Source organism: Eschrichtius robustus, chromosome 10, assembly GCF_028021215.1.
Source record: "Eschrichtius robustus isolate mEscRob2 chromosome 10, mEscRob2.pri, whole genome shotgun sequence".
In the NCBI taxonomy this organism is placed as follows: Eukaryota; Metazoa; Chordata; class Mammalia; order Artiodactyla; family Eschrichtiidae; genus Eschrichtius; species Eschrichtius robustus.
In genome coordinates this window covers 56,367,147-56,379,846 of record NC_090833.1, presented here as the reverse complement: position 1 = coordinate 56,379,846, position 12,700 = coordinate 56,367,147, and the positions used below count along the sequence as shown (strand labels likewise).

Sequence of the window (12,700 nt, the reverse complement as noted above, 5' to 3'; positions counted from 1 at the left end):
CTGAAATTATTTAATTTGGGTTACTTAAATACATATTTTCCCTGCTTTGTCAGTTCTGTGAGTTTGAAATTATGTAGATGTTTCAATAATTGTTAATACTAAGTATAATTTAATTATCTGTGATAACTTTTTCTTTGTCTATTAGGTTGAACCACGTTGCCATTTTTGTAGATCAAAGGCATATCAGCAATTTCATATGGTTCAACTTAATGATAAAGAAAGTGTCGGTGCTCCTAGTCTCTCATTTTTGTTACACAGTCATGAGGAATGATCTTGTTGTAGCCTACTTTTGCTTTTGTTGTTTTTGTTTGTTTTCTTTTAAAAGAAAATATGCCTTTTAGGAAAACAACACCCTTACAAGAAATTAATGAATGTAAGAAACATGGGACTGATAAAAATTTAATGATGAATTAGTAGCTTTATAAGTATAGTGGGGGGGTTTTTCATTATCACACAGTATAAACATTACAAGATTTTCATTAATCTAAAACTTTTCCTCTATATGTGGTTGCAGTTCTCGTTTGGAAATCTTCTATTTCTTTTTCACGACAGATTTTTAAAAATATAAGCTTAAATTATTTTAGAAAAAAAAAGTAAAATGTATTGAACAAATTGGAAAAATTCAGTATAATTTTACAAGAACTAAAATGTAGTTACTAATATTTTTGTTATTGTTGCTGATACTTCACTGTTTAAATCTTTAGTAATTAAGCCAAACTAGTGTGATGATTAATTAATAATTAAAGACCAAGTGTTTTGGCCATTTGCCAGCATTACCAAGGTGAAATAAAATGAGCCACACAATTATGAAAGGAAATAGATGCTATCTCTGGAGATGGTTTTATTAAGGACTACTAAGAAGATCATATTAAGAATGTATACTTAATTACATTAACTTCTTTGAATATATTCATATAGTTGAAGTCCCTCTTTATTAGCAATCCCAACAGCAGTAATGCAATTTGTTAAATTGTATAGTTAGCAACCAAAGCAAAGGTAAAATGATAGTTCTCCAGGGGTGCATTTATTCATCTGCTAGGGGACTGCTTGATGAAGCATTTCTTAAAGGTGATTCAGTAACCTGTGAAATCTAGGGTGAGTTTCCAGATCTTTGTCATTCTGGGCTGAAAGTTAAGAATGTTAAAAAAAAAAAAAAAAACCTGGATTATAAAGCAAACTGAAAGGTGGGGATGTGGGGTGAAAGCCTGAAGTTCATACATCATAACAAGTAAATATCTTTTAAAATATAAACTGCGGAGCTTTCTTTGCATTTTGCTGTTACAAAGACAAATAATTGTGAATTCAGTGTGTTAAAACAACTTCTGTTACCACATTTTGGGTGTTTTATATTATGTGTTATCAAGCTGTGTTTTTGTGTTTTATTTTAGCTTATTTGCACTAATCTTGATGAACTCAGGGAATTAATCACAAAAATCGAGAATGAACTCAAAGATCTGGAAAACAGTAGAAAAAAATCGGTAGGTGTTGATCGAAAAGTTCTATCTATTATTGTCAGCATTAAAATTTATTCCTGCTTTTTCCTAAAGCCTTTTTAAATCTTGTTGTCCTGAGTTACATAAAAATTTGCAATGAAAAATAGAAACATTGTTTCTTTTATTTCTCCTATGTGGTCTAGTTTTCATTTTTAATACACAAAAATGGTGCTGGGGCAAGTAAATTAATTTTGTTTGCCTGGTTTATATCAGGTATAGTTTTAGATATTTCCCAGTATACTGGTTGGTTGTTTTCTGACTGGTAGTTTTTTGGGTAGTGCTTACCTTATTATATATTATAATAATATAATTATTCTTAATTAATAATTATATGCTTTTAATGGAAGTTTATTGCTTAGTAACATAAAATTTTAATTAGCTCTGACATAAATAACGTATGTAAATTGTTTAATCTTGCCCCAGATGTTTTTGATACATGCTTAACAATATGTCTTTTTTAAGAACCTTTATCAGCTGAAGGTCTTTTTTTAACTTTCACTATACTACATTCACAATTAATCTTTACCTTCACTTTTTACTGTTCTTGAGAGACTAGAGTGTAAGGGGCATTATTTTAATTCACTCAACACTTGGTAAAACAATTATGTTATTTATTAAATCAGTAATACCCATTTAACTGACATTTATAATTGTGTTATAGATTTGAAACACAATTACATACCAATAAATAAATGGAGAAGGCTTTAAGCATTGAAAAAAAATCAATCACCATTAAAAAAAAAAATCCCTTTGTTTTATGCCTTAGGAACGTCATGAAACCACTTTTAGGTCTTTGCTCAGAACCTGTTAATCTAGAATGATGTATGATAATAAGGTTAGTGATACAGCAAGCTTCATTCATATCAGCAGATTTGTTAAAGTCATTTTATATGCTGTTCAGAAAGAACATATTGGTAGCATTCTGAAGGAAGGAAATTAAAGTACCATAAAAGTACAACCGTCTATGAGGTCGTTTAATACAGAGGTAAAACAGCCTTAAGCATTTTGGAAGTCACTAATATGATGCCCCTGAGAGTATCGCTGTAATCTAAGAGATGGGATACTGTTCATACTGATAGCCATCAATTAAGAAGAAAACATGTTCAATACACATTGTGTACAATATATAATCTGAGAATGCAGAAAACTGTATATTTTACAATTATTTCCATTAAAAATGGTTTGAATCCTTATTAGACTGTGAGGGGTTTTTTGTTTTGTTTTGAGTATATCAGCAATCTCTTCATATGGAATGAACCCCAAGTGTTGTTTTAAAACTTATCTCTGTGATGTATTTCTCAAACTATATTAAAATATTTTTTCCTCAGCCAAAAGTGTTTTTTTTAATATATTTTATATGTATGCTCATAAAGGACTGATTCTATTCTTTAATAGGAAAGAATAGTCTTTTAATCAGGGTTTTATTTATAGTTTTTTTGCAGAAGCCATTTAGTCCATACTTCATGACTCTAAACAGAATTCTGTTAAGTAAATTTGCTAATTGGTTTTTATTAGCTGCAGTTAGACAATAACGTATGCATTTTAATTTGTTCCCATATTATGAATTAGAGTTTTCTTCTTAATGGATAGTTTTAAGCATAATTGGCTTATATACTTACTTATAGTATGTATTGTAAGAGAAAAAGACTTTTGCAAGCATCCTTGAGTTTTTCTGTAAAGCCATCCACCTCACTTCCATTGGTGGTATGAGGTATAAACATATTGCCTTCCTTCACAGGAACAAGTACAAGAGTAAAAGAAAACATGAATTACAAATATTTGACTCTATAGTCCTTGGGGACATGTTTATCAGAAAATTTTAGGTTATGTATGGGTTTTAACTGATTAGATTTTATGTCTCTAAATTTTTAACTTGTCCGTGACCCTTGATATTTGCATATTGGTTTTAAAATATGTTTTCTGCTCTTCAAGAAATAGAAATTCTTGGAACTGTACTTAGTGGGGATAATGTTTTTGAGATTAACAGTATACAGGCTACTTTCCCCTTAAATTACCTGACTAAAAAACTGTTTTCATGAACAACTTATCTCAATCAATGAAATGGCCACACAGCATAAAGGAAATAATAGTAGAAGTTTGCATCTCAGTGCCATTCCTTATTTTTTTTACAAAAGCTGATACTGAGTGTGATAAATGTTAGTTGTAATAGTTCACTTTATTGAATTTTTATGTTAGTATTGGAGAATACCAGTTTATTTGTCTGTCATCATTTGGGAATAAGGGGTTCCACTTAACTGAATTTTCTAGGAAGCTGAAACCTAAACCTTCAGTACTAAAATTCTTCCTTTAATCATTTAATGAAAAAATTTCCCTGCCTCCTTTATACTGAACATAATTTAACACTTTTTTGATGACTCAGGGATCATTACGAATATCCATAATTGTACTGATACCCTAAAAATCTATTGATGTCAGTTACTCTAAACATTCGCCAATAGGCCTTTAGATTATTTATTTTGAAGGTTTTTGTCTGCTTGTTTTTTTGCTTTTGTTCTGTCTCTCCATTGTCAGCCTGTCATTTCTTATGTGTGTCCATGTACTCGCCCTAGCTGATATACTGTCGGTTACAAAGCAAGTATCCATATTATTAGAATTAGGCTCATAGTAAGGACCTGAGGAATTTTACTAATGAAATATATGAACTTGGTAATAGTGATAGCCATTTTGCTTATTCCTTGCCTGGTGAGCTTCCTTCACTATTGCCAGACAAATGAAATATTAATATTGATCTTCATGAGAGGATATCACTGTGAAAAATAGTGTTTAGAGTGAAAACAATTCTATTGGGTGGGCCAAAAAGTGCCTTCAGTTTTTTAAGTAAAAATAAAAGACACAGTTTTCATTTTCACCAAGAACTTTATTGAACAGCATATTCACCCTTTTGTTCCACTACCTTCTGCCATTTTTCAGGCAACTTCATAGTTCCTGAAAAACTTTTTATCTTTTTGAGCAAAGAACTGTTCCAGGTGCCTTTTACAGTCTTCTGGGGAATTGAAATATTTTCCATTAATAGAATTTCTTGAAGACGGAAATAAATGGAAATCTAAAGGTGCAATGTCTGGTGAATACGGCAGATGAATTAGAACTTCCCAGCCAAGCTGTAACAGTTTTGCCTGGTCATCAGAGAAACATGCAGTCCTGCGTTATCCTGATGGAAGATTATGCGTTTTCTGTTGACTAATTCTGGATGCTTTTCAGCGGAGTGCTGCTTTCACTTGGTGTAATTGGGAGCGGTACTTGTTGGAGTTAATTGTTTGGCTTTCCAGAATGAGTTCATAATAGAGGACTCCCTTCCAATCCCACTATATACACAACATCACCTTCTTTGGATGAAGACCGGCCTTTGGTGTGGTTGGCGGTGGTTCATTTTGCTTGCCCCACGATCTCTTCCTTTCCACTTTATTGTACAGTATCCACTTTTCATCGCAGGTCACAATTTGTTTTAAAAACGGAACGTTTTCATTACATTTCAGTAGAGAATCGCACGTAGAAATATGGTCAAGAAGGTTTTTTGCTTAACTTATGTGGAACCCAAACATCAAAACAATTCGCATAACCAAGCTGATGCAAATGATTTTCAGTGCTTGATTTGGATATTTTGAGTATGTCGGCTATTTCCTGCGTAGTATAACGTGGATTGTTCTCAATTATTGTTTCAATTTGATCGCTATCAACTTCAACTGGTCTACCTGACTATGGAGCATCGTCCAGTGAATAATCTCCAGCACGAAACTTTGCAAACCAGTTTTGACACGTTCGATCAGTCACAGCACCTTCTCCATACACTGCACAAATCTTTTTGTGTGTTTCAGTTGCATTTTTACCTTTCTTGAAATAATAAAGCATAATATGCTGAAAATGTTGCTTTTTTCTTCCATCTTCAATATTAAAATGGCTGTCTTTTTTAAATGCACACTGATATGACAGCTGTCACATATAATCTAACAAAATTGTTTCAAATGAAGTTAAAGACAACTAAGTGCCACTAGAGCCATCTTACGGAAAAAATCAAACGAACCTTTTGGCCGACCCAATATTATTCATCATCAGCTTTCAGATCTACGATGGCTTCAGTAACAGGGAAGACATATTCCATATAAACATTTGGTTGTCACAAATGCCCTTACTAAAGATAGAAATTACATATGTGATAGAGGATTTAATGTGGATTCGTTTAAAAACCTGGCTGCTTTTGGGAGCTTCTCTGCAAGGCCTTTCTAGATAGTTTTTCCTACCAAAGCAACAAGGAAGCATTACCCCATTTCCTTATCCAGGTCAACATTCCATTAAAAAAGCTTTCTTAATCTCTTAGAGGTTTTGCCATTGAGCTACTCCTTGTACTGGAAGATTTACAATCTTTTAAAGTCTAGATTGTTTACTTATTCTTGCAAGACAACTAATTCTACTTATGATTTATAATGTGAGGAGAGAAAAAATGATTTAATTTTCTGAGTTTGCTTTAGTTCATTTGATCCCATTACTTCATTTAAAGGCTTATTCAAAGAGAACTCAACATCCTTTACGTCCTCCAGTGCTATACCAGACGTCTGACTGACATAAATAGAAGTACGTAGTTTGACAAAATCCTTTCATTTTGTCTATCTCATTATTATTTAGATCATAGGATTCTTTTAGTGCCCTAAAGGAGAAATCATGACATTTTATTGTTTTTATTTTTGTGGTTTTAGTCAAGAGAGAAAAATTGCATTTTGCTTAATTATTTGGAAAGTAGTCTTTTTAATTTAGGAAATTTATTAGTTTTCCAGAAAGATAGAGCTACGATATTGATAAATTTGCCTGATCCTATTGTATTTGAAATTTATTAGACATTTTTGCTGTCTAAATAATCAAACTTGTTAGATTTTTGTCAGGCTAATACAGAAGTGGTTATATTTCTGAATTTCTCATGTGACCCTTTTTTTCTTGCATTTGGTTAATTTCCTTATGTTTTATATCATAATTTAGATCTTCAAAGAGGTTTCAGTCTTTTTTCTTTGATAATGAAAAATCAGTATAGAGATAAGGAAAAGGGAACATTTGGCAAAAAAACAAAGTTATAAGAAAAGAAACCTTTTCTGGATTATGAAATGATAAATGATAGTCTTATCAATATAGATAAACTAAAATTTAAAATATAATACCCTATCTTTCTAATACACCTTTTAGCAGTTAAGCACCTCAACACTGAGCAAGTTTTAAGACAGACTTCAAATATTTCTGTATTTCATATTCAGTATGTAAGAAAAGCTATAAAACTGCCTGTACTCTTTGATCCTATAATCCTAATTGATATTTAACTTTTATTTTCCCCCATTTTTCACCCTACTCCCCTACCCCCCCAAAAAGTAATTTACACAATAGTGTGTTCAGCAGACTGTCTCTAATAGTAGAAATTTGGGAAAAGCCCATATGTCCAACAGTAGGGAGATGACTAACCAAGCAATAATATTAACACAGTGGTATATCATATGGCTAGTAAAATAAAATATTTGTAGATCATTGTTACTACATGGAAGTATTCATGAAATGTTAAACTTCTTAAACATCCAAAAAATATATGCATAATAATTACAGTATGTCAAAAGGCATGTTTAAGAGAATTAGAAAGGAATTTCAAGTCATGAATAAAATTAATCTATTATGTTCTTAAAATAATTTAAATTCATAATACAATAATAGCACTTATCTTGCCTAACCAAAGGCTGTGCATTAGCTAGATCAAACATTAGAGAAATCAGAAGCTTAGATCAGAGGTAGTGACACCCTAGTTTTTGGTCACAGAGTTTTGTAAAAGCCGGTGGTTATCAGTGAGTAATGATTCTGCCCACCCCACCCCTGCCCAGCGCTGCTATGAGACTTTGGCAATGTCTGAAGACATTTTTGATTGACATAGTTGAAGAGGTGGTACTGGCACTTAATGGATAGAGGCCAGCCGTGCTGCTAAAAATATTCTACATTGTAATGATCCTACAGTGCACCTGACAGCCCCCCACAGCAAATAGTTATCTGTCCTCAGATGTCAGTTGTGCAGAGATTGCAGAACCCTGGCATATGCCTGTTTTTGATCAGGGCCCTAGTCTCTCATAATGAGTTGCTGCTGCCAGCTTATTATGGGGAGAAAACACGTTGATGTTTTGACACTTAGGTAGAAATCAATGAAATCATATGCCAGATTCCATGATTGAGACCATTTTATCATATCATATATTTCTAATTAAGACTTGTATTTGATGGAACTTGTGAATGTCAGTATTAACCTTTACCCTTTATGATTTTCTCAGATTGTTAAAAGAATTCTTGACCTTAGCTTCAGATCCATCTCAGCTGTCTGCAATCCATTATGATTTATGGCCTCTTTTAAGTATGGTCACCATTTACCTTTTACCTTCATTATAGGAAATGAAGTTATAAATTGGTTGTATATGTATTTTCTTTGTTCATTTTTAAAAATATGATGGAAAACATTCTTAAAAAGTGAAGATATAGTAAGAAATAATACACAGGTAAATGGTAAAATATAGTCAAATTATGTATAAAACTTCACTTATATGAATTTATGTGAACCCCTAAATCATAGTTGCATATAGTAAAAGCTTGATATAAGGCAAAGGAATTATTATACATTAATCTTATTTTCTAACACCTGTAACAAAGAAATTTTACTCTATTATAATGTAGGATTATGGGATTTTTTCCCTCTTCTCTCCATATCCCATTTGCTCACAGTGAGGCATCAAATCAAAATTATTTTATAGCCATCTATTTAGAGTAAAAAGTCTATTTTACTACAGTATAAGGAACTTTAGATACATTCAGAATCCTGAATATGCCCTAATTAACTTACTTAATGACTTTAGTTGTACATATGGTTGCATCAATATCTAAATTGTCCTTTAATTAGTTTTATTTAAGTTTTTGGCAATTACATCATTGTGTATCTTGTTTTCTTACTCTAGATCTTTTGATATGGTTAACAAAACTGAAAACTAGCTCATCTGTGGGGGGAAAAACACTCTGTCTTTAAATTGTCATAGTTAAAGCTTTCAAAAAATTAAAATAACCTTTTGGAAACCCTGTACAACAAATAAAATAAATAAGTTTCTCTACCTGTCATATTCTAGTCTTATTCATTAGGCAAATACTTCCTCATTGTTTTCTGTGTACTATGCGTAATACCACGGAACTTGGTTGAAATTCAGAGACTAAAACAAAGTCCTCATCCTCAAGGAATTCACTTTAGAGCTTAAGCTTTTTATCGCCAATTCTGGGCATAAATTTTTAATTTTAAACAGGATTGGTTGCGCTAACTCCTGTCCTTTTATAAAAGACTTAATCTTTTATTTTCAAGCCATTTTTTTTATTCAGAGGTCACCAGACACTCTAGACACTTGCTTTACTTCCCTTAATGACATGTTAATATATTATTTGAGAGTAAGACTTTATGGACTTTATGAAGAATCAAATATTAACTGACATGTTCAAAATAATAGTAAGAAAAGAGAACTAGATGACAGGAAATGTGAACCAGAACAATAGCTGGCTGATAAGACAAAACTTCAATTGACTGTAGTCACTGAATTATCTGAAAATGCATTATCCTCATTTATTTATGGTAAGTCTTGCTTTGGGGCATTCTTTTTGACATTTAATAACTACTCTGCTCAACTAAGAACTGGATTTTAACTCTTGTTAATAGCGCTCACTGTTTCAACTTACTGCAATGTGGCATAGTCTGTATCCCATCAGGGAAACTTTCTTAAAAACAATATTTGAACACCTCTTTTCTTCTAAGAAAAGTTCCAATTAAAAGGGAAAACTGTTGTTTCGTATTTTTACATCAGCCAGAGAATTAATGCTGCGTGTTCCCAGCATGCAGTGAGCTTCAAGGAAGAATTGAACTCGGTGACAGCTCCTTCTATAATTAGAACTTCATAGTGTGGCTTTTATTCTTTGCCTTAAACTCTTTTGAATTACGTATCACACACACTTATTCAAATGTAAGTAACAATCTAAATGCCAGATATTTTTCAAAGCCCCAAGTAAAATTTGTATTATTTTCTATTTAATTGTTACTCTACTGCCTTTCAGTGGCAAGAGTTCTGGAAAATGGAATTTAAATCCGTGAGGTGCTTAAGACCAAAAAATGAGCTTCACATCATTCTCTTTTTTATATTACAGAAGATATCAAAATCTTTGGAAAGCCCCTAAAATTTAAAGATAGGGTAGTTTAACCTTTTGTGAACTAGGGAAGAATACCATCCAAAAAATGGAGAAGATTGAACAGTAATAGAACTTTCCTACCATCTTACCAGACTCTGTAAAAAAGGTAAAAATGGTACATTATATATGGAAGGAAAATTAATCCCAAATCTACCAGAGAATAAAAAGGAGTCTAAATAGAAGGCCCAGAGTCCACATGTGGATCTCTAGCACTTTAAAATAGAAAAAATCCTTGCATGGAACCAGTTTCTTTTAATGAAGATATGATGCTAACTAGTTGTAGCAGGTGCTTTTAATTAGGACAAGGCCATTTAAGGCAGATTTAGTGGCGGTAGCATGAAGTGCTAATAGACAATTGAGGAAAAAACCTACAAAAGCAGATTTTAGGAGTCCAAAACTATTAGTAATCAATAACCACTTAATATAGGGACATAGGTTATAGCCCTGTAAACCCTGCAGTCACTGCCTTAAAATATGAAACAATAACTTGTTCATAATGATGATCCAAGTCATCAAGAGTTAAATTATATTCATTGTGTACTCAGAAAATCTGGAAGACATATTTTAGGAACGTTTCTATCAATTTTTTAAAATCTTTTGCAGCTAAGTAGAAAAGCTCAGTAAGCTAAGAAATTTACTTCTATAGTTTGAATACTTATTGTGGGCCTGCTCTCTGCTAGGCATTGTGATGGAGCCTGAGAAAGTAAAAATAAGTAGGATACTGACCCTGCTTTTAAGATACTCCCAGTCTTAATTTCACTTACATGGACCTTTTTATGCTCTGATGATACCATATGTAACATTACTTAGTGATTAAGATTGTGCAGTGAATTGCTTGAGAAGCCACCTTTCTGATATCAGGTATAGATTTGATAAAATTTTATTAACTTCTTTGTTACCACCAATTTACTAAAAAGAATCAAATTCAGATACTTACCCAATAGTTAATTTCTAGTTCAGGATTTTTTCTTCTTTGTGAATGAAAATGGTTACACACCATCAGTTACATACATATTGTTAGATTTTCTTCCCCAGTAATAGTAACTATCTCACTGGGAATGTGATCTGTCCACCCTCTATACAAAGTCAAATGACACTGAAACTTCCAATATTATCACTGACGCAGTTGTTTGTCTTCATGCTTTCTAGTTAAATGCTAATTTAGAAATATAATGGAAATGTACATGCTGTGCAATGTAGGATATCTTTAAAATAAAGTACAAATGCTTTCCTTTTCTATGGAATTAGTCTTAAAAGAAAATGGGTGAGAGTACCTAAAGAGAAAATACTAGTATATGATAGGATAGTTCATATTAGAACCTCTGAAAGTGTGAAAATACTCTTTAACTTTTTCCATATTAATATGCAAACATTTCACTATACTGTCTAACTAGTACTTTTTCAAGAGACTGTATACCAACAAGATGAATGCAGTGTTTTACCCCCAAAACTGTGAATATGCAGGAATATACTAATATAGTAGTAATTTCTTTAGGTGAGCAATAAGAAAAAAAAAAAGTAAATACTTACTACCTTTTCACTTAATATTACTTAGACTAAGGCGAATGCCAAATAATTAGATTATTAACATGCTTAAATATAGTTAATTTGATTTGTGCTGTGTTTTTATACATTTGCATTTAAATTATTTGTAACCTACCTTTGGGTATTGCTAGTGATTTTAAATGAGACATCTTTGCAGACAAATCCATTTGGCTTTTCTAAAAGTTATTTGAATTTTATTTGAAAAGCATGATGTATTATTATCTAATCCCTTTCCACCATGTGATTTATGTCTGTGACAAGAACCAAGCCTATAACAAAAAATATTTTTTCATATGATCCCTGTTTCTGTGCTGTAACAACATATTTGTAAGTAAAAGCATGTAGAAAAAGAGCATTGATGCCTTTTTCATATATATTATGTTTTGTTCATAAAAATTATCTTTTTTATCATCTTCACAATAATACCCTTTCAATTTAAAAAAGCATTCTTTGCATATTTATATGTGATGTTAATCTTTTCTTCATATAACTGTTGATACCTATTTTGTTTAGATATAATGTTATAAGAAAATCTATATAAGTAACAGAATGATTTGTGTAAACAAATTACTTTCACCTAAGTTTAATATTCAAAGCATCTAAACTTATTAAAATGTGCAAAAGATCCATGGTAATGAGACATTTAATAAACCTGGAATTTATTTGTTTTCCTCTTTTCTTCCTTCTAGATGTTCAGTGTCCCCAGCATCAGTAGATTGCCAACTCCCTCTCCTTGCAACACCCCAGCCAGCATTATGCTGGTGCTGTCATACCCGATTACTGCAGCAGAATGGAGTTTTTCTTTAGTTGTAAGGTAAGTTTCCCTCCCCACTCATTTCACACACATAGACTCAACTTTTCATTTTACAATATTGTGTAGTTTTGTAAGTTTTTTAAAAGTTTCTTTTCTCTTATGGTTCCTTAGGTTATTAACCTATCACATTCAAAAACTTACAAAACTGCATAATATAACAAAGGACTTATCTTGTAGCCATAGACCAGCTCCTTATTGTAGTAATCCCTATGAGGTTATAAAACCTTTAGTGTTTGACAGTGGGGCATCTCATGGAAAGGGAGCTGGCAATCTGCAGCTGCTGTGGACATTGGCTGAGAAAGTATTGAAAGGTAAGCCTCAAATTTAGACCGTATTGTATACCTTTGGTTCCCTGGTGTATGTTTGAATTCATACTTTATTTTATGTTAAATTTCATAGTAAATTTATAAAAGAAAAATATATTACTCTCTTCAAAGTGACCTTCAGTAAATGTTTGAATTATTAAGTTCACATAACGCATTAGGATTATTTTAGAAAAAAATTTTTGTCCATGAAAATAGTGAGAATTCTAATACCAAAAATTGTTCATTTATCCCCATATTCACATACCTGTTCATAAAGAAAAGTCAGCACTAAATTCATATAT

The 12,700-nt window shown here is 31.9% G+C and overlaps 1 protein-coding gene across 3 annotated transcripts in view; it reads left to right on the top strand.

Moving 5' to 3' along the window:
• Positions 1–12,700, top strand: part of BRD10 (bromodomain containing 10) — a 104,056-nt gene that overhangs the window by 77,111 nt on the left and 14,245 nt on the right. For 2 of the 3 annotated variants that reach the window (XM_068552693.1, XM_068552691.1), the window contains one exon: positions 1,389–1,478. The exons of the other annotated variant lie outside the window; for it this stretch is intronic. In XM_068552693.1, coding sequence (XP_068408794.1) covers positions 1,389–1,478 — 90 coding nt within the window. The remainder of the gene's footprint in view (positions 1–1,388; positions 1,479–12,700) is intronic. 3 annotated transcript variants of the gene reach the window in all.